This window comes from Amphiura filiformis, chromosome 5 (genome assembly GCF_039555335.1).
Source record: "Amphiura filiformis chromosome 5, Afil_fr2py, whole genome shotgun sequence".
In the NCBI taxonomy this organism is placed as follows: domain Eukaryota; kingdom Metazoa; phylum Echinodermata; class Ophiuroidea; order Amphilepidida; family Amphiuridae; genus Amphiura; species Amphiura filiformis.
Window position 1 is genome coordinate 63,952,384 of NC_092632.1, and position 23,784 is coordinate 63,976,167.

Here is a 23,784-nt window from a genome sequence, read left to right on the forward strand (position 1 = left end):
ATCAGATGCTGGCCAATCTTGTACCTCCATCCGTCGGTTACTTGCTAGATCGATCTTTCAGATGTTGATGCAAGAAGTATCTTAATCAACATCGGAAACGGTAAGATCGACCGGTGTACTGAGTCTAGTCCCAAACAAAAATGTTTGGTAGACTCATAACCGTGCGATCTTACCTTTCCGATGTTGATTATCCCGACCCCGCCGCCCCTACAAGTTTGGCCGAGTAGGGGCTGCCCAAGTCGGATAAGGGGTGATTATCGTGTGTGACGTCACCGAATGGGTGAGTCCACTCGGGGATCGGGGGTTTTGTTATTTATTCATTTATGTGGGACAAAATGACTATTGGTTTTTTCCGCATCTCGGGATCGATGCAAGAAGTATCTTAATCAACATCGGAAAGGTAAGATCGCACCGGTTATGAGTCTACCAAACATTTTTGTTTGGGACTAAACTGCTTTATAATTAAGATGTACTTGATGCCCTGTGGACAAACATTTTATTATTAACACTTGCCCATTCATGTAGCCATCTGACACACTTTTGGTAACTACGTCCACTTGTACTTTTACGTCACATGTGGATGCCTTCCATTAATTACCACATTTTAATTTCATCTACCATTTAGTGATATCCCTTAAGGTATTGGGCTATGCCAGTTGAAATCCATACACCCCCTAAGGAAGATATTACCTTAATCTCACACACAGGGAGTGAGAATTTCAAACAGGTCTACCTGAATGGTTGGGTCCATTTGAAATCTACACCCCCTGTGTGGGAGATTAAGGGCATGTCTTCCATCTAGGGGGTGTATGGATTTCACCTGAACTGCCCATTTGAAGTCGAGTTATTTATACCCAATATAAATGTGCAATGATTTAGAAAGTACATAGTATTGAAGTCTTATGACCCCTGATAGCAAGTGCCCTACATTAAGCATCAATCTGAACAACTCTACTTCAATGGTTTTTTTTTCTTCTTTTGATGCATTGGTGCTTCAGCGCTGCTCTTGGGAGTTCTTCAACCCCTGTGTACATACTATCATCAAGTCGTCTGCTCCACCAGATGGAAGCAGAGAAGATAGCGTACACTTCCCACAATGCATTTCTTCCATTTAAATTTACACTGATATGCTATCCAGTGCAACATGGCTCGATTGTGACGAAATGTACCTCAGTGAACAGACAACATCTAGATCTTGCAAAATATGTTTATTTCTTGACTATCAACCCATGTTTAGCCAGCCTTTTCTCAAGAATAAAACAAAAGGAACCTGTACAAAGTAATAGGGGTGTCATTTGATGAAAGGATTCTGGGAAGGGTAAGATATCTTATCTGAGATGGAAGTGTAATTGTATTTGCAGTCCAGGGATTCAAATAGTCTGCATGCTTTTACTGCATTCGGAGTGATTTTACTCTCGATGTGATGTTCATGTCTCGTTCACGTCCATCTTGAAATTTGTCCATGAAAAGCAAAATATTCAAAACATTATATAACAGTGTTAATAAATCATAATCTCAAAATCAAGTCACAAATGTTCAAATTTGTACATCAATCTAATTTGGAAATTGTCATGCCCCCTTTGACCCCTCCCTCTGAAAAAGTCCTTGCTCGGTCAATGGGCTCACATTCTCCCTCGAACATCCTCCTTTGGAAATTAAATTAAGAAAAAGGGAAACAAGTTGCATTCTTTAATCTTCAGAAAACAAAAAACTTCACACTTGAATGTAATAGCATACGACCACTTCCCTATTGAATATACTTATTGCACTATGTGTATATCTCATACGAAAGCATAGATCCTCAACATTGCCCAGCCAGCTGTTTAACCCTAACACAAAGTAAAACTCACTAAACCTCACAATGAAAAACTACTGCGCACATATGCATAGCGCCTGATGCCATGATGCAATCAGCCTAAGTCCTTTATACCCATGGAATCACTGGCCGGGCCAGGGAAAGCCAAGTGGCTACCGGTCTGTGATCTTCTGCTTAGCATGTGAGGGGTCCGAGGTTTGAATCCCGAGAGTACCAAGTGGCTTCTTTGTTCATCTTCTAACTTTGATCGTTTCTTCTTTCCCTTCCAATAGCAAAAAAAACATGGGTTGGGTTAGGGTTAAAATCATATGCCACCTCATCTATAGGATCTCATGACGAGATGGTGCTATGGCATCTAGCAGGAGAAAGAAAGGGTGGGAAACAGCATTTTAATGTGATTGCCTCGATCCCGTGAAGTTTAGCCCACAACACCACAGTTTGCAGCTCCATGGTGTAACTTTAATATAGACTGCTCAGTGCCAGAAGTGGATAAGTGTAATAGCTGCCCTATGAACATTTGGCAATTTACACGCAGTACATTGTACTCATCTGCACTTACCCACTTCTGGCACTGAGCAGTCTTTATAGACTAAAGTTTAAAAATGGAAGACAAGTGTGAAGCCCAATACTTTAATTACAACGTGTATAGCACTTAGTGCATGGTTAGCATAGCCTCAGGTGCGTATCATATCAGCAAATCATGTGTAGCATGTTTGCTGAAAGTATATACTGCCTTGCTTATAAATATGTTATGGCTAACCTACTTCTCATGCAATATTATGTGCTGTTACAGTTGAAATTCTTACACCCCTTATGGAAGACATGACCTTAATCTTCTACACAGGGAGTATGAATTTAAAATGGAACCACCCATTCAGTGTCGTCTGCTCCTAAATGGGTTATTCCAGTTGAAATCCATACACCCCCTATGGAAGACATGACCTTAATCTTCTACACAGGGAGTATGAATTTAAAATGGAACCACCCATTCAGTGTCGTCAGCTCCTAAATGGGTTATTCCAGTTGAAATCCATACACCCCCTATGGCAGACATGACCTTAATCTTCCACACAGGGAGTGTGAATTTAAAATGGAGCCACCCATTCAGTGTCGTCTGCTCCTAAATGGGTTATTCCAGTTGAAATCCATGATACACCCCCTGTGGAAGACATGACCTTAATCTTCTACACAGGGAGTGCGAATTTAAAATGGAGCCACCCATTCAGTGTCGTCTGCTGCAAAATGGGTTATTCCACTTCAAATCCACACACCCCCTGAGATGGAAGACATGACTTTAATATCCCACACAGGGTGTAGATTTCAAATGGAGTTGCCCATTTCAGGTAAACTCCATTTGAAATTCACACTCCCTGTGTGGATAGATTAAGGTCATGTCTTCTACAGGGGGTTAGAATTTCAAGTGGAATAGCCCAGTGACATACTCAATGTGTTGATGTGTCAGATACTTAGAGAGCGAGACATGTTTTTTATTATGTTTACGCTACTATGAAACTTTGACTTTTAATGGTCTACTTAAGATATATATAGATATATATATAGAAAGAGAAATATTAGATATTGGAGAAACCTTGGATGTAAAGTGACATTCAATGTTACAGCCACTTTCTATGTATAAATTTCAAATGATAGCTTAGAATGACCCTAAGGTGATGCTAAGGCTTCCTAGTTAAAGGATCTTTTAAAAATTCACAGCAGTATTGTAAGAAGTAGTAATTTTTCTACACTATTTGGGAAGGCTACCATAAGGGTACCATATTCAACCTAATGGGGTATTAGGAATAATGAGGTCCACTAGTTCGCTAAAAGATGTGTGTACTTTTATTAAGCGTCCAGTATGTAATTACTATGCTGTGCACATGGTCGGCTGCTCACATGATGTAACAATATTTGGCAACAGTATTGACCGTGTCGGTAAATCCCATAGGCCTTTGCATTTGGACCCTGATGTCGTCACACCGATGCGCACTTCATGGCGGTGAAATGCACAGTAACAATATTCGCTAATGATGTGCGCATCAGCGTGACGTATGTAGGGGTCTAAATGCAAAAGCTTATGGGATTTACCAAAAAAGGTGAATTAATATTAAGCCTGGCACAGTTGACCAATTTCTTTGCTGTAAAAAGAATTCTGCTTACAATTCAGCCACACCGGCGTAAAATTAAAAGAATGAGGTGTCCGACAGGCAGTATACTAGTTGATTGAGGTCTCTGTATGTTAATATAAATAATATAAAACTTGGCAGCAAGCATATTACATTCCAGTAGCGTATACTTGATTTTACCAATTATTTGCAACAATAGTATGCCTCATATATATCATGCAAACATATCTGTGTCTGTGATGGCAAGAGAATATTAAACTTGTGTTCCAATTAATCAGCTGCCAGTTTACTTTAATTCTGATTTTGACAGAAATTATCTTTCACTTTTAGCATTAGCGCCTTGTGAACTTGTATCTTCCAAAAAATGCCAAAATAATAAATATTAGCCTAACACGCCAGAGTACTATAAAGTACTACATAATATGTGCACTGCGCACGCTTTTGTTGGCCTGGCCAGAGAAATACCTGTGGCTAAGTGTCGCCGACTTAGTGCTTGGCATGCAAGGGGTCTTTGGTTCGAATCCTACCCAGAGAAAACACTTCTTTGTTTGTTTTCTCTCTTTATTCCTTCCTTCCTGTCCCTTCCAGTCGGCAAAAAGCCGTTCGGGCATTAAGGTCAATGAATTCATGGATATTTGTTGTCTTGCAAATGACTACATTGAACTTCATTTTAACCATCAAGACTAAATAAGAATAAGAAATTAAACAGTGCTTAGTAAGTTGTAAATATCTTAAATTTAACAGTTCATGGTGGATATCATTATATTATGCTGAAGTTATTAATCCGTCTATGATTGCCAATTTGCTAATCAAGAAGACCCCTTGAAAATGTTGACATTATATAACGTTGGTGCGAAATATTCAGTATTCCCCGGGGGATGGTTGAAGCGAGTTTGCCTTTCTCCCTGCCTGTTTCTAAGTAGCATACATACAGTCTTAAAGATGGGCAATTTTATTTCTGTACACCGTTTAATCATGTGGACGAGACAAGGCCAGGATAGCCACAGGTGTTAAAGCCATCTAATAGCATATTTGCAGTAAGCTTCACTGACTACCTTAATATGCGATTACAAAATTTGTGTTTAATTCATGCTTGCAATTGGCTGTTCTATTTAAAATCCACACAACCCTGTAGAAGATTATTACACTGTTGGCTTAGTTTCAGTTCAGCTGTATGATCAATCCAGGTGAACCTTTTTTTGCATATTTTATGTTAAAATCATGTATAAAAATGTTGAAATCAGTTTAATATATTACACAACATATTGTATTTTTGGAATTTGTTCAAAATTTCAAAATTTGATGCATATTTGCTATTATTTTTTGATGAAAGTAAGCTAAACTTGGTTGGAATTCCAAAATCTTCCTCTCTCCATAGGGAGTATGTTTTTCAGATGAAATCACCGGATGCTGTTAAACCTGTCAAGTGTTGGGGATCTCATCATTATTTTATTGCTTGTGTTTTGTAGCTTGAATTTTAAGGTCCCTGTGCAAAGTAATTTATCAGTATTAATTAAGTTAAATAAGGTGATTGGCATTGCCTTGTATCATCTTGACATTTGATCTGTGTCGGCCAGCCAAGTGCTCAAGGGTAGTTGAGCATCTCAAATCAGCTTTGAAAATTAGCTCATGTTATGTCTATCCATATGTGGCTCAATTTTGTTTGTTTGTAAATATTTTACCTGAGATGATATTCTCTCTGTTTTCTAATACAGTAAGCCAAAAAATTAAGGTTCCAGTTGTGTTCACCCCTATATATCCTAAATAAAGAAAAAGGTGTCAAAATTAAAACAAGCATTGATTTAAGACCTCATTTGTTGAAATTGGTTGAGAATTAAAGAAACAGTGGTCTAAAACCTAATAAAGAAACACAATCAAAAGTTGCACTTTTGTGTTCTAATCATTGAAAGCACGACGCGATGGTTCTCTTGTTCATGAACGCTGTGTGCGCAAATCAATAGGGCACGCAATGGAGCAAACTGTAACTTTTAGATTGACATCTTCCTTGGGGTTTGGATCGTTGTATCTTTATTTCTTGAACAATTTCAACAAATGAGGTCTTAAATTTGGCTTACTGTAGTCTTCCAACCCACAGGAACTCTCAGAATGGTCCTGGTTGATTTCCTGAAACAATATCAAAATAATCCTTGGGAGAAGGAGTGATTTATGCTAGATTTTCCAACTGAGAGATATTTTCTGATTCTGTTAAGGGCTCGGTCATCCACCTTTGCACAGTATTTTTTGTGGGACATGAGAGCACATCAGACACACCAAATTGCTTCTAAATATGAGGAATGTCCTGATGATATCAAATAATTTTAGATTTGTTTTTAATTTGTGATATAATACAAATTTGACGGCAAATTATTAAAAATTGACATTTTTGACATTTAACAAGTAAACTTTATAAATCTAATGATATGTACTTAAAGTGTATGTAGCTGGGAGGTAAGTCGACCATCATATGGAAATTTTCTTTCGTATTGAAGATTTATGTGAAGTTTCATAAAAGACCTAAATATTTTAAACAAACCAATATATTTTGAAACGGATGTGGTGACATGGTAAACATGACTATTCCATGATAGGATTGGATCAAAATGCAAAAATTTTGAGATTTGAACCAAAAAGCATAGCCTTTGTTTATGAGGCATGCAGTGTCACTTTGCTCTCTCCCATCTATGTTGCAATTTTGTCAAGATCTGCTGCAGAGATTTTTTTGCTTATTTCACCAGCTGTTTTTGCAGCCTAAAAAACTGCGGTGTTATTTGCATAAAGATTGATCTTGCAGTGAACAAAAAAGAGGGGCCAAAATTGACCCCTGTGGGCGCTCCAAAATTGATGTTGGCAATATTAGATATAGAATTTCCAACTTAGTGGGTACTACACCCCTGCCCAATTTTGTGCCTATTTTTGCATTTTTTTCCACAAAAATTATAGTGCATTGGGGACAAGTAAGATATGTATATTATAGGGGCAAGGACTACAACTACTGCACTGGAAATTTTATTTCCGCACAGACAACAGTTGTGGAGTTACAGTCAAAAATGAGGGAAAACCAATATTTGATCAATAAATCAATAACTACTTGCTTGAGTTGCTGAATTTTCAGTACAGTAGTTGTAGTCCTTGCCCCTATAATATACATATCTTACTTGTCACCAATGTGCTATCATTTTTGAGAAAATGTAAAAATAGACACAAAATTGGCCAGGGGTGTAGTACCCCCTTAAGTTATCACCTGTTTTCTGATGGCTAAATATGAAGTGAACCAGTCAAGCTCCAGATCCTTAAAAACTTCAGAGTGTAAAAAATATTCTGTACTTTTACTAAAACTGCATTAATATTTCAGTAGGTTTTGTCATTTAACAAACTTGACTGTAGTTTTTATGAAATCAGATCAAATCAGTGTAAAAGTTTGAGCTCAGATTCAACAGAAAATTCATATTATCAAATTAGTGGAAATCAATATATTCATTCCATGACAAATATTAGATGTTATGCACCGAGTCCCCTTAAAGGCAGACATGCTACCCATAATCACAGAACTATATGTAGGGTTGTCAAACCCGTGATTTGGTAGTCCAATTGGCCGACTTTTGACTAATTTCGCCGCGACTTATGACAATTTCATGTCCTAGAGAAACCAATGGTTAAGAAAATAATAGAGTGACTTTTCAACTTTGGCTTCTGTGACTTCCGATAGTTTCCTGCCCAATAGAAACCATTGGTAAAGAAAAAAAATTAGGCGACTTTTCAATTATTTGACCCGCGATTCAGGCTGAAATTGTTTGGCAACCCTGACTATATGTAGGCTGGTAAACAAGAGGAGATGAGCCCATTTAATTAAGATTGTAGAAAATTAAGCATGGGTATTTATAGCAAACAGCTATAAATGAAATTATTGAGTGGTATGACTTGCAGGTGTGCCGATGGGTGATTGGAAAGTGAGTGATAAATATCTTCTCATCAAAGTAAACAGGGTTGCCACTTTTGGAGCCCAAAGGTGGGGATGGTAGATGGTTATCTCATAGCCCCAATAAGTGGATGAACCTCCAATTTCACTGTGAGGCCATTTCTTATCTTATCAATTGAGTTTACCATTGCAATCGGTGGCGCAGCAGTACAGGCTTTGTCTATCAATTGGAGGATTGTGAGTTCGAGCCTCGGTTCATCTCTCTACCAAGGGGTGAAATGGGGAGCTGTTATGGATATTGTCCTTTGAGTACCATGCAATGGTATATACAATGTTAGTGAAGTAGGTGCATAATTTGCTGGTCGAGTACACTGAAACATATACCTGGGTAAACGTTTTTACTGCCGAGGACACATTATTTGGGTGTAAAGGATAATGCTGCACCCTTTATTTCTATTCTATTACCACAAAATATCAATTGCTCAAATATTTCAAATTGTTTACTTCAAGGTGGAGCGCGTATGTGTAGTGACGGCGCGTATCGCGGAAATATTGTACACGTAACCAAGCGTAACGCTATGCTATTTTGAATAATGGGTTGTGAGGGTAATAAAATTATTTTCATAGTAGTAGTGGCCAATCAATTGTTGTTCAATAAATTGTTTAAGCTTAAAAATTTACGCAAGAATCAAGAGGCAAAGCAGTTAATATTTCTGAAGTATGCAGGAATGATAATTTTCAGGCTTTAACCTGAATTCAGGATATTTTGTTGTCTAACTTTACACATTTTTTCAGCCCATTTAAGCCTGAATTCATACACTTTTTCAGGCTTGTCATGCTTTTTGCAAAAAAAAAAACGCTCTCATGCCTGAGTATGGCAAATTTTGTTGTATCAGCCCATTTGTGTGAATATGGCATTATTTGGCAACTCTGCTAGTACCTCTTTAATGATTAGCAGCTCCTATCACTTATTCACATGATTTCATTTACCCAGCTGCTTTGAGTTTAACATGAAATTCATCACAGTGTTGTATTATTGGGGTTGAAATAGAGCAATTTGAGTTTGAATATGTGTGACGATTTGAGTTAGCTTAATTAACTGTAGTCATGTCATGGGTTCTGAATATAATGGTGCTCTTTCAAATATCTATCAAGATATTTTGTTATGATTTATTAAAGGAGTTATTTTCTTTATGTGACAGAAAAGATATTGTGTATGTTCCTTTTGTAACAAAATAATGAGTGTAATCATGCGGAATTTACTGCGTAAGTTTCAGATGAATCAAGTGTTGAATTTGATGGTTGTTTTTGTTCTGTTAGTGTTATTGTTTTGATGTTGTTGTCATTGCTATTGTTATTGTTGAATCTCATTTAAACTCGGTGGTCCGTATACACAAAAGAGTTAGGCCGGGTCTAAAGTTAGGCCGGGTCTAAGTGGAATTTAGTTCCATCAGGAATTTTCTTTTACTCTTATTTCCTTCCAAAAGTAGCTAACAAATTCTAAAGATTTAAATGCAAAGTTCAAAAATAATACAAAAATTACCAAATGTATAGGAAAATGTCCTTTCTCCTGGGGTTTAATTCTACTTAGACCAGGTCTAACTTTAGACCTGGTCTAACTCTTTGTGCATACGACCCGGTGGAGTCAAGTCTGCCATTTGTGAGTCTGAGCCAAGTCAGCAAATAGGAGTCAATATTAAATCTGTTGCTGTCTGAGGCAGAGCCAAAATGGGATCTATTTCAAATTTGGAGTTTTATCTTAATCCAAGATTAACAAGAATTGCGCTTGAGAAGTTCAGTCCTCCAATTACCTTCAGGAGAATTTGCAATGTTTGACTTTTAACCTCAAACAAGGTTTTATATTAGGATTTAGGAAACTTCATAGATTGTGCTATCCCTTGTAATATTTGTAACTTTTCTTGATCTGTTTTAGGAGTGGGAAGAGAAGAAACAAGCAAACATTGACTTGGTAGAAGCTGAAATCCAGGCAATGAGAGAGGCATATGAAGCAGAGGTAAATAATAATATGATTTGACTGATAACTATTCTTTGATGATGTAAATTTCTTATCACACCTGCTCGTTGGGAAATATTACAGGTATATACCGTATTTCGTCAAATAGTCGCCCCCCTCAAATAAACGCCCCCCACCACTTTTTTCAACCACGATGTTTCAAAAATGCCGATATTTCCATGCTATCTTGTGTAGTAAGCTTACCAAGTTGTCCACATGGTCGTAAATTGCGTCAATAATTGGCGAAAATCTGGATTGGAAACCCGGAAGTGAACCAGAAGTCAGTGTTTCTAGTTCATAGTTCGTCATTTTAGCGTGAGTTTTAAGTTTTCCTACTGATTTTAATGGGAATTATCGTTCTAAAATTGACCTTGAATAAACGCCCCCCCCCCTTGGGAAAATGTAACGCCCCCGGGGGCGTTTATTTGACGAAATACGGTATGTCGGTCGCAACGTGAAGGACAAAATATGTTTCAGAGAAAAACATGTTTGAAGGATATGCTATAGTAAGGAGTCAATATTCCTCCACTGTTCATCTCTCAGTGACCCGATTCCATTTAAAATTGAATGTTAAGGTTCAAGGTATTAAGGGTAGACGAGGTATTGTTGGTCGAAAAGCAACCTAAAATCGATTTTCATTATCTAGATCAATATATTATTGAAATTTAACACATTGATGTTTTGCAAAAGTTAGTTCTACAAATCGTATACTTTGCAAACTTGCTTAATTTATTGTTGTTAATGAGTTATGTACGTTTTAAAAAAGTGTTGTTGTTTCAGCCATCTTTACAACGTAACTCAAGAACCGCAGCACCTATAAAAGTATATCTGTGATATTTTAATTCTTCTACACGCTCGCTATGAATTAAGCAATGCAGTTTTTGCCAAAGCTCACTACCATTCGTAAGATGCTGTGAACTACCAAATCACAACAGTTTAAAATAATTAGTAACCTTAAACTGCATCTTTACTAGTTAAAAAGTAATAACTATTATAGGATATAGCTAGCTCTAAACTTATACGCCATTATGTGAAATGGCAAATTTGGAATAATCACTCTATGCCACTATGTGATATGTACGAGGGGGTATCCAAAAGTTTTTGACATCACCCAGAGGTAAAAGAGCTATACAGATGTAATTTTATCAGTGTAATCACTGGTTCTTATATACATTATGGTCCAAAAATGGTCTCATAAGTATGTTTACTTTCTTCACAGGTGGCACTAGATGGGAAGTAGGCGCATAACCTTTTCATGATAAGATCCTCCACTTTCTTGAGTTTTTTCACTGTGGCCGCATCATCCATAAGTGATGGAGGTCCACTTCTTGGCTCATCTGTGAGGGACATGTGGCCAGTTTGGAAATTCCTTTTTCAAAAAGCAATAGTGCCATATGATGGGCAATCATCACCGTAGATTGCTTTCATTTCATCATTGATTTTCTGAGCATTGTAGGCCTAGCCCTTCAAATGCAGGAACTTAATCACGCTGCGTGCCTCAATTTTCACCATCTTGAAGCTTATGCGCCTACTGTCCATATAGCGCCACCTGTGAAGAAAGTAAACATACTTATGACACCATTTTTGGACCATAATGTACATAAGGACCAGCGATTACACTGCCAAAATTTCATTGGTATAGCTCTTTCACTTCTTTGTGATGTCAAAAACATTTGGATACCCCCTCGTAGTGTAATGTTCATTCACAGTAAGGTAATAGTAACTTAAAGATTGATCAGTCAGTGAATGTAGTCCTCTTATTATCTTTATCTCATGAACAGAAAAATGCTAGTAGTTCAGGAGCACCCAGTGCAAGTAAGACTGTGTACAACTTCCTTGACGATCCAAGGAGAATGGACCCGGGTCATACACAGGAACATTCTGGTGGAGCAGACAGAGGAGGTCGTCAGGGACATGTTAGAAGGCCAGATGACACCAGAAGAAGTCAACATTCATGGGGAGGTCAAGACTTTGATGAAGTTGTAAATAAGATTTCACATTCTCCGAGAGGCAGGGTAAGACCGCTTTAATTCGTTTTAGAAGATAGGATTGTATCAAATTGGTTTCTTTTTTTTTCCAACCAGGATTTATTTTTTGGAGGGGGTGCTGGAGCTATAAAGTGGACCTTTTGTGAATTTTTCCTTCAAAAAAGTGCAAACTTCAATGTTTTTCCTGAAAATTTTCCTTCAAAAAGTGCTGATTTTCAGCATTTTTTTGCAGAAAAGTTGACCTTTTTTTCAGATTGGTATTTTTTCAAAAGTTGGGTTATTATTAATTAATTTATTATTATTATGTTATTATCCCCTGGCTACGACTTTGGTGCCATGACTGCCATCAGTATTATAGTGTGTGATTTACAAACGTTAAAGGGTACATTGGTTTATATATTTCTGTACAATAATGTAAACTCCCAACTATGCATTCTGCCATAATACTTTATACCACCTTAAAATACTATATTTGGTATTAGTGTTTTTTAATTTTGCGAGTTTGAATATGAAAAATTCCTGCAGGAAAACAACCAAATTTCCCATTTAAAACTGTATATTTGGGAATCAGTTACGTGTGACATATATTGCTGTGCAAATTGAAGTGCTGTAAAAACAAACTTAAAATACTGTTATTGTATCACCTGACGAATGCTGAGGAGGCACTCAATTTCTGTATGTGGGTGTGTGTGTGGCTGTATGTATGTTAAGGTTTTCAAAATTGTTCTCATTTTTCATTGTATTTTCCTGATTGGCCTGAAACTTACATGCAATGGGTAGCAAAGATTGTGTGGACTGCATTACAGGTTAAAGGTCACCTGTCAAAGTCAAATGAGGTCAAACCTAACTGGAAGATTACTTATTTGCATTAAGGTTTTGGTTCAAAATGGTCTCGCATGAACAATTCAAAACCAGTCGCAACCAAACTTGAGTCATAGCTGCACTATGGAAACTTTCAGGTCTTGGTGGTGTTCAAGGTCATATACTTGGGTCAAAGGTCAACTTGTTAATCTTGTCACATTTTTATGAAGAATACAGCTTGCACCCCAAGGTAATCACAAAAGCAGGCAACATTTGTGGTTTGTGAGAACCACCTTGTTGGTTCGGATGGATGTTAATCCACTTCCACGGACATCACTTTATTATTTTCAGGGTGGAAGTCGATCCTATTCAGGCCACGGAGGTCCAGGTCCGCAAACAAAACTAGAAATGCAGGTCACAATGACAGGCAAGGAAAGAAAAGAATACGAGCAGTGGAAAAGAGAACGAGAGAAAATAGATCAGGAAAGAATCGCCAGACATAAGCAACATGCAGGAGGAGGAGGAGATTGGAGTAGGGAATGGGATAAGGAGAAAGCAGAGTCACAGGGGTAAGCAATTATTTATTATGCACTTGGACAAAGCGCTTTACCTCACTTCCCTCTCTCTCCCCAGTAGTGATATGGGGAGCTGTTTTGAATATTGTCCATTGAGCGCTGCGCAAAGGTATGAGCATTGTATGTGAATAAATGTCAAGCACTTTGATACACATGAAAGGCACTGTATAAATGTCAACATTTATTTATTTATCTGTTAGCAGTGTCCAAAATAAAGGGAAAATAGAGGTTGTCCTGAGGACAACCTAAGCATATATTCTGCGTGTCCTTAAAATATTTCAGATGTCCCAAAAATGTGTCAAATTTTAGGGTGCAAAAAATCAAATGAAACATAGCTAACTCCTAATCCTTTACTTAGTTCTAAAATGGCAGTAAAAGTCAAATTTGAATAAAAATAGCCCAAAAACATGCAATTTTGCACGTTTCCTTACAACTTTAGTCACAAAATTCTAAGACTTGGCACAAGTCTAAGCATTCAAAATCTTGAGTATAGGCTAAGAGCTATCTTATAATTTTAATATTCTATGTTAGTTTTGATAATTCGTTTAAAAAAGATCAGAAAATGTGTTTTCCAAACATTAGAATGCACAACCTGAAATTAGTCTAAGTATAAGTCTTTTGACTTGATTGTCACAGCATACGAAAAATAGGCCTAATTTTTTGGACCTTATTTCCAAAAAATTGACCAAATATTAAAATTTGACTTTCATTGCCAGTTAGAACTAGTTAAAAGATTAGGTTTTATGTTTCATTTAGCAAAACAGAGTAATATTTTTTTAATCCAAAGAAATTAGTGCTGTATTTTGCTGAAATAGTGAGTAGAGTTAGGCTGTGTAAGGTGGCACGCATGATCACTCAAAGTGGGAAATTTTAGACATTGTTTTGTATTGTATCTTTAAAAGTATGGTAATAAGTACAAAAAGTATATATTTTCAGAAAGGAAATGATGCAAGGAATCCAACTAGAATGACGGATTCCTGCAAAAATGAGCAGTTTTTGAGAAAAGCGCCAAATTTGATTTTCCATGCCAATTTTTTTCAGTCCACCATAACAACTTGTAAATATCCAAATTGATGAAAATTGCATATTTGTGTTCTAAAGACACAAAACTAGATTCGGTTTTCTCAAATTTTTATGTACTTATCATCATTAATTTTAAAGATACAATACAAAACAATGTCTAAAATTTCCCTCTTTGAGTGATCATGCGTGCCCCCGTAAGTCTTGCCCTACTTATATCTCAAGTAGCATAATAATATCATCTTGTTGGATTTTATTACTCCTAATTGTTATCTTTTCTTTCTAGGACTGATTGTCTGCGAATTCAATACTTAAAATGAGCATCCATGTGTCAGTATCGATTTACCAAACATTGTTTATGTCTAATACAGTTTGACATTTTCCTAATGTTGTTCATTAAATGTGAGCAGATAATAACAATGCAGCTTACTGCTCTAATTGTACCAGTACCGTATTCACTCTAATTAGCGCCCTGGGTGCTAAAGTGGGTAATTTTCAGGGGGCGCTTATTAAGGGATCTAGAATGAGCGTTTATGGCGTTTCAACAGTATTTTTGTGGGACATGAGAGCACCTCAGGCGTGTAGAATTGCATTCTGAATCTGAAGCATGTCTTTCTGATATCAGATAATTTTCATTTTTTGAAATTCACGATATAATACAAATTTTATGACAAATTATTAAAATTTGATATTTTCAAATTTTTGATATATAACAGTCCTTGAAGTAAATTTTATCAATCTAATGATATATTCTTAAAGTGTATGTAGCTGGGAGGAAAAGCCGACGATCAATTGAAAATTTTTACCTTTTATATTGAAAATATGGATTTTTTCCCCCAAAAGACCTAAATTTGCTTAGTGTTTTGGGAAAAAATCCATATCTTCAATACTGAAAGGTCAAAATTTTCAATTGATCACCGGCTTTTCATCCCACCTACATACACTTTAAGTATAAATCATCAGATTTATAAAGTTTACTTGAGTACTGTTAAATATCAAAATATCAATTTTAATGATTTGCCATAAAATGTGTATTACATTGCGAATTTCAAAAAATCAAAATTATTTGATATCAGAAGGACATTCTTCGTATTCAGAATGCAATTCGATATGTCTGATGTGCTCTAATGTCCCACAATAAATACTGTCCAAACGTTCATACCCCTTCCCTTAAAGCAATGATATTTTAAAGTGGGATTTATTTTACATATACAAACTTTAAAGATGTAGTGTGTCTGAATTCAAAATCAGCACAACCCTTAGCTGGAAGATTTACATAATAAATTTGATTTATTACAGGCATGAGAATTTTCAGGTTTAAACCTGAATTCAGGTTTTCTTTGTTACCAAAATTTACACTTATTTTTAGGTTGTTGTATGGTATTTGTGCTGAGTAACATACACTTTACTTTTTTAGGATTTTCTATCAGTTTCAGGTTTTCCATAATAAAAGTTCACTCTCATGATATTTGAAGGAATTGAGTTGTACAGGTGCACTGAAAACCCATCTTTTTAACCATTGCTGATGTTGCTGCTTTTGCATAATTTGTTTTCTTGTAGTCTTTAGTAGTAGCGTAAGTTTTCTGTAAAGTGCAATGATCATTTATTTAAAATTGCGCTATATAAAAGCTGTTGTATGTATGTATGAAAAGGGGGGACATTTTAGACAGTTGTCACTGGAAAATTCCATGGGGGCGCTTATTTGGGGAGGGGCACTAATTATGTCGAATACGGTAAGCTTTTCTCTCTGTTACGTTAGCCAGAATGGCTTGATTGAGATGAACTGTAAAATTATGAAAAGTGTCACTTATATTAATCTATGTTGATAGGGCTGCTGGTTTGGTATATGGAATCATGCCAGTATGAATTTTGGTATGTTCTGTGCAAGGGGCCATCAGATTAACCCTAACTGAACACACAGGTTTTTTGCTATCGGAAGGGAAAGAAGAAACGAAAAAGGAGAGAAGATGAAGAAAGAAGTCACTTGGCACCCCCGGGATTCGAACCTCGGACCCTTCGCATGCCACGCAGAAGATCCCCAGCATGTAGCCACACAGGTGACGTTGGCCCGGCCAACGATTCCCTGGTTATATAGCTTAGGCTGATTGCGTCATCAAGTCACATGCAATGTGTGCACGAGCAGTGGTTTTCATAGTGAGATTTAGTGAGATCTGGTTCAGTAAGGGCTCATATTGAAATGCCCTTACACAGGAAGGTGTGCGCCATCCTGCAGCTTTCCTGTGCTAGCCTTCTTTTGTTAAAATCCTGGGCAGGGTGTATCACTGATGCATATAATCCATCCGCTTTATGAGCGAGCTTTCCTGAGGCGCGCGCTTAGCGAGGGGAATCCTGCCTTCTTTCTGTGTGAAAATGTGGTAGGGTATTTCAATATGAGCCCTAAAGGTTAAAGGTGCTTGTAACTCACAAGCAGAAGCCTAAAAGAATTGAAATTGTGATAGAATTGATAAGGTTATAAAATCACTTAAATGACAAATAAATACATTTTGTAAATTAACTACAAGATAATATATTGGATGCACTGTAAAGGTAATGTTTTATTTGTTACATTGAACCCGATCAGCAAAATTTATATTGTGGTTAGGGTTTTCTTTAAGCATTTTGCTACCCTTTCAATTGTGAATTTTTCATCTGAAGAGGTTTAAAACATTGCCCAGAGGGTATTTTTTAAATTATTTTTAACAATGTGTCTGAATTGTTTACCCAAATATTTTTCCGCCAGGACGTTCAAAAATCTCAAAGGGGGGGCTGCAGACCCGACATTTTCACTACTAAATACAATTTATTACTATCGACTCGTGCCCCCACTAGGTACCACCATAATCTCATGGTTTGTTATCAAAATAAGAAGGATATATTTATGTTGTCTATCACTACCAGTTGAAAATATCCGGTTTTTCTATCAAATCATGCAATATGTGAACATGTATGTTTTCAAGATTTTGTATATGTCGGGACTTTTCACTTTGCATTTGAAGGGGTACAGAAAGTGTGAGCGATTGTGTGTAAACCCTGATTGTGGCCTGGAATGAAGTTTGCTAAGTACTGGATTATGCAATTGGGCATACCTGTTAAATGTTTGCATAATTATGTGTCTGTAGGTAAAACAATATTTTCTGTGTTAAAGCAAGTGGGATGGTAGGAGCCATATTTGTCCTGTTCCTCTTGTGTGTCAGCTTTACTTGTCTGAATATTTTAATGTAAACATGTCTAGGTAATGCTCCCCTCTGACTCGCCTTAATTTGTGTCCTTTTCACCTTACTGAATTTGTATCAAGAAATAAGTCAATGTAACAAGTTATCGAATGTCGCTACTTGCAATGCTGATAGTATGTGTCAGCAACCTGCTAATCGTATCTAAAACATGCTCATCTATTAATACACAGTCCTTTAACCCTAAATTGTTTGTACATGTATTGAATGACCTTTGAATATGTTGGGTACAAAAACTCATAACCCACAACTTGAGGTCAAGTTTTGAGACATGTAGGTCAATGAATTGTGACACTGCAGATGAGACTATTTGGTTCATAGTGTTAGTCACTTTCCTGTAGGGCTGCTTTGCATGAATCAGTGACTGTTGATACTGTTTCAGTGACCAAGTTGTAAACATCATAAGAGCCACTGATCTCAAACTCCATATCTGTAAGCAGCAGTGCAAGGTGTACATGTCAGGCTATTCCAGTTGAAATCCATACACCCCCTGTTGAAGACACAACCCTAATCTTCCACACAAGGGGTGTAGCTTTCAAATGCCGTAATCTTCCACACAGGGGGTGTAAATTTCAAATGTAGTCACCTATTCAGGTAACCCCATTTGAAATTCACACTCCCTGTGTGGGAGATTAAGGTCATGTCTTCCATAAGAGGGAGTATGGATTTCAACTGGAATAGTCCATTAAAACTGGGCTGTTGTACATAACTTTTCATGCACTGACTCACATACAGTATTTTATATCATTTTATTTTACACAGGGATGGAACGGGAGACTTAAGGAATAAACCACAGCAAGGCCAGTGGTCTTCAAGACGAGGTAATTTACTGTGTAGTACAGATTTTACAAGCAAGTGATATTTTTACCAAAGACTTTCTGCAAATTCTTCTGATCAAAAAGTAAGAAATTCAAAAATTGATTTTCGACAACTAACATTTTTGTTAACAAATTGCCGCAAATAAGGTGTTGGATGATCGGCTGCCAAATGTTCAGTATGTATTGCCTGCAAGATATTTAAGGATGGACATAGGATTGATTTGGTGGGGAAAAAATTCACTAACTTTTAAAGTAACAAAGACAAGAATATGAAAGTATACCCAAAAATGTGATTTTTCCCCGTCAACATTTTCGGTCCACCATAACTATATAGTTATACTTACACTTTTTAATGATATAAATTGCATGTTATTGTTCAAGAGTGAGTCAAAAATCTAGGTACTACCTTCTCAATCTTTTGGAATTTTGCGTATTGATTAAAATTTGGACTGGAATATTGGCATATTTTCCATTTTTTACTCAACTTTGAGGACCTAATTCAAAAATGTATTTTAAAATGTACTTTAAGCGATATAGTGAAAAATCCCTGCCAAATGCAACCCTGCATGTATCCTTAAATGATGTTGCTGACTCAAATATTTAGTTTTATTGTTTGTGGGGGTAACATGTTGATGCATCTCAATCTCAATTTGAATAAAATGCAAAGGAAAGTGGCAATTTAAAATATGAAAATATTAAAAATTGTTCTGGAGCCATTCCTCACTAGTTGATGGTATAGCTATATTAATCTGTGACAAGGTCTGGGCTGTTTTGTGTTGTTAGTGACTTACCCCAATGTTAGAGGAAAGAGATGTCGTCTAATTCATAGTTATGGGTCATTAAAAAAAAGGGTAATTAATATATTGCAATTAAATTTATGTCAAAAAATTGTTTCTCTGAAATATGTGAAAAGAGTGAAGTTGAACACCGTTGAATGTCCCTTTAATCCAAGAGGCTATTCCAGTTGAAGTCCATACACCCCCTATGGAAGACATGACCTTAATCTCTCACACAGGGGGTATAGATTTCAAATGGAGTCACCCATTTAGGTAGTCCGTTTGAAATTCACACTCCCTGTGTGGAAGAACAAGGTCATGTCTTCAATAGGGGGTATATGGATTTCAATTGGGATATCCCAATTCTGATGTGTAGGGTTCATTATGTGTCTTTTAGATCATGCCTGTATATGTTGACAAAAGCTGACAGGCTTAATTTCACTGTTTTATTACAGCATTATGAGCAGATATATTGTAGAAATTTATTACATTGATTAGTTGGTCTACTATGGAATCAATTCATGTTGGTAAAGGTCATGACAAGTTCATAGAGTAGTTGTAAATTGGATGATTCTAGTACTAATCCGTACACCCCCTATGGAAGACATGACCTTAATCTCCCATACAGGGGTGCAGATTTTTAATGGAGCCACTAATTCAAGTAACCCCATTTAATCTTCATGCCCCTGGCTTATTTTAGCGAAGGGAGGAAGAAAGAAAGAAGAAGAACAGAAAATTTATTTTCTTGGGTGCGGTTTTGAAGCAGGGGCCCTTCTGGTGCCAAACACGCACACAACCATACCCAGGCCTGGAAAATATCTTTATTTCCCGGCAAGAGAGATAGATTCCCCTCCAACTGAGCCAGATCTCCCACCATCAAAATTTCCCTCCAAATTACCAAGTTGATCTCCATACACCCTTCCCTACCCCCATGGAAGACATGGCCTTAATCTTCCGCACAGGGTGTGGGAATTTCAAATGAGGTTACCTGAAAGGGTGACTCCATTTGAAATCTAAACCTCCTGTGTGGGCGATTAAGGTCATGTCTTCCACAGGGGGTGTATGGATTTCAACTGGAATAGTCCAGTTTGTCTGAACTCCTCATGTTTTAACTTTATAAAAACTTTTTTATGTGTTGTTTTATTTTGCTTCAAAAAGTTGTCTGCTTTGTAATTTTCTAAGACTGTTCACATGCTTGATTCGACAAAGATTGAAAATTATATTTTTTTCTAATATGCACATAAGTCTCTTTGTTCGGCAAAGATTAATTTGACAAAGTGATTTCAAATGTCTGTGCATGCTTCATAGTGAATTGCTGAATGTTTCTAGTTGGAGTACCTGTGTTGCACATGTATGCTTATTTTGTTCTTTATAAAGTTATGTTTAATGTGAACAGAACCAGATCTTTGTTAACGCATAATGTGAACGCATGCATAAGGCAAAAAAAAATTTGTTTGCTTGCCCTCCGCCGACTGACCCAAAATTGGCCAAAATCTGGGTCGGCCCTTTTAAAAACATTGTGTATTTTTTTAGTTTATAATTTTAATGGTTTTTTTATTACTTTTTCTGTATCTAAATTTCATTTCAAAGCTGAATTTGACCAACAACATTTTTCTTAAGAAAAAAATCATTACTGTAAACTCATTATAACATTTATAACTTCCCATTCCTGCATCAATGTTTCCAATAAACTTGGCGTCTTATGCCTGCAAGTATGCAGTTGTTCTAATTGAATCCATTTCTGTGGTGTATATTGAAGGTTTGAAATGAAGTATTGATGTATCTTTCCACATGACCAATACAAGTAGTATGTCACTAAAAAAAAAAAAAAAAAACAATTTCCGACTGACTAACCCATCCCAAAAATCCCACTGGAGGGCAAGCAAACATTTTTTTGGCCTAATTGACTAACGATCTTCGTCGAACAAAGGTATTTTTTGATATTGGGACATTCCAGTTGAAATCCATATACTCCCTATGGAAGACACAACCTTAATCTCCCACACAGGGGTGTAAATTTCAAATGAAGTCACCCATTCAGGTAACCCCATTTGAAATTCTCACTCCCTATGTGAAAGATTAAGGTTGTGTCTATCATAGGTGGTGTATGGATTTCAACTGGAATGCCCCATTCTGTTATATATCATTAGTAATGAGCTCACTTTGTTTGCCTTGCAGCTGATAACTACAGAGACATCCGTACACAAGGGGGAGGAGGGCTTGATCAAGGTCAATCATCCAACAATGGGAGCCATCCACCACCTACAGGACCACCACCCGGAGGACCGCCACCTGGAGGGTTTAAAGGAATGGAAATTGTAAGAGGACGGGGAAGACCAATAAGAAGATCACGGGGTGGAAGAGGAGGGGGCAGAGGAGGAAGAGGAATAGGGGATCACAGACCTGAGAAAGACATGAGTGATACAGGAGTCAATCCTGTTGGTAGTGGTGGTGGTGGGGGACTGGTGGAAATAGCTCCTCCAGTGGTACCACCTCCAGGGGTACCACCTCCAGGGGTAATACCTCCAGGACTACCACCACCAGGGGTACCACCTCCAGGGGTACCACCTCCAGGGGTACCACCTCCAGGGGTACCACCTCCAGGGGTACCACCTCCAGGACTACCACCTCCAGGGGTACCACCTCCAGGGGTACCACCTCCAGGGGTACTACCTCCAGTGGTACCACCACAGATCTCCGAAGGTAATGTATGGGTTGAAGGAGGATGTCCACCGGAAGGTGCTTTAGCTCAACCTATCGGTGTTTGGCAAGCAACCGACCAATCGGACGTGACACAGCCAAAAGTCGAGGTCGACGATGCGATTGAGGAAAGCCCGGGTGCGTTGAGAGTTCAAATTGGGTCCGACGGAGCCGCTAGCGGCCCGATGAGTCCCTTATCACCGGATGGTGGTTGGACAACTCCAACGGGCCACACCCATGTCGTAGACTGGGCTGCCGAAGCAAATAACAACTCTGGTTGGGGTTTACCTCCGACGTCACCATCAGCTGATATGTACAATTTTAATCCCAATTATGAGGCTGCGGCGAGTGCAAGTGAGAATTGGGGACACGCGCAGGGAGAGCATGAGCAATCCAGTGAGCAGCAAAATTCATCAGCAGACTCGACGAACCGAACATAATACATCGCCACATGGTAAAAAAATAGTCGTGTCATTTCCTTATTCTTCCTGTCTCTCCGCAACTTGGGATTGATGCCGTAATTTTTGTTCAAAGAGGTATATATTTTTTGAGTGAAATTTTAAACAAGCAAATTTTAAGCTTGGTATTTTGGGTGAAAAGAATTGTGTAGAATGATGAAAAAAGAAACCCAGGGTTTGTATGGTGCAGTAGGTCATCTTCAATGAATACAAGTATGGGCATTAGTATTTGGATGTATACAAGTATTGGTATGGGTATTATAGTGCAATAAAGATGTACCACCTAAATGGCTGCCATATGCTATAATTTACTGTACAATGTATATACATGGAGAGAGCAACACTTATTCAAAGTCCCGGTTCAGAATGCATCTTTAGGTCACAGTTTTAGGGCTGCGTGCAATACTCGAGATATTAGTATCAAATTAAAGCTCCTAAGTAGAATATTAATTTTGTATCTGTATACCATGTTGCACATTTCTCAATAATTTACTGCAAGGAAAATAAGTGCAAGTTTAACAAATCACTCCTGTATTTAGAAACTGACGTTGTTCAAAGTGGGGCTAATACGTTGTATTAAATTATTGGGATATTCTCTCAAGTTACGTAATGAAGATTCCAATTTTTCAGAAATGTTTGGTAAATGTCAAAACATTTTTAGAAAATATTGAAAAATAATCCATCCATATACCAAAATAGACCTCAAAAATTGATATATCAAATGGTCAATGCAACCCATATTTGCAGCGCATCCTTGTATGCCTCCTCCCTGGGCTAAAATTTAGTTGTCTGATTTTATGGTGTGCATGCTCTGACAAAGAATTCAGAAACTTGTTAAATCATATAAATCAGTAATTCATAAGATGGTTTCACAGGTTGGCTAGTCAAGTTTAGAGAGTCTCAAAAGCCACTCTTCAAATAACATGTCATCAATGGGCAGGAAAAACCTCGTACATACTTTTTACCCTTGAACATGGATGAAGCAAACCATTCAATATAAAGTCTACACCTTCAAGGCTTTATCCATTTTCAAGGGCCAAAAGTAAATATGAGGTGTTTCCTGCATGTACTTTTAGCTCTTGAACATGGATGAAGCAACCTCTTCACTATAAAATTTACACTTACAAGGCTTTATCCATGTTCAAGGGCCAACAAAAGTACACATGATGTAAAATTAGCAGAAGGCAGCTGTTACAGGTGTTATATTCTTGCACACCACCTATATAAGGCCAAATAATAAAATAAACAAGTTTCACGTCCCCTCCCGTTTCCTTTTTTGAGGTTTATTCATTTATATTTTTAATTTTTGAAATTCAGTCATAACTTTTCTAAAAATATGTCTAGGAAGTAGAGATGCTTTCTATAGCCTTTCTAATAATCAGGGATCACTTTTGGAAGGCATTATTGTGTGCGCTAAAACAGCTCTAATTATGGGTATTTACACCAATTTTGCGATAAAAAATAAAAAGCCCCCTCTTCCTCCTTTTTTTCAAAAACCCGGACGTGAAACATGTTTTTTATTTTACTTGGCCTAATCAAGATTTAATTT

General features: G+C 37.3%; 1 protein-coding gene across 3 annotated transcripts in view; it reads left to right on the forward strand.

Annotated features, from left to right (window-relative positions):
* Positions 1-23,349, forward strand: part of LOC140153521 (uncharacterized) — a 62,906-nt gene extending 39,557 nt beyond the window's left edge. For all 3 annotated transcript variants that reach the window (XM_072176295.1, XM_072176296.1, XM_072176298.1), the window contains 5 exons: positions 9,789-9,869; positions 11,651-11,884; positions 13,010-13,227; positions 18,246-18,304; positions 21,256-23,349. In XM_072176295.1, the coding sequence (XP_072032396.1) occupies positions 9,789-9,869; positions 11,651-11,884; positions 13,010-13,227; positions 18,246-18,304; positions 21,256-22,217 (1,554 nt within the window). In that variant the 3' untranslated portion in view covers positions 22,218-23,349. The remainder of the gene's footprint in view (positions 1-9,788; positions 9,870-11,650; positions 11,885-13,009; positions 13,228-18,245; positions 18,305-21,255) is intronic.
* The last annotated feature ends 435 nt before the right edge of the window (positions 23,350-23,784 follow it).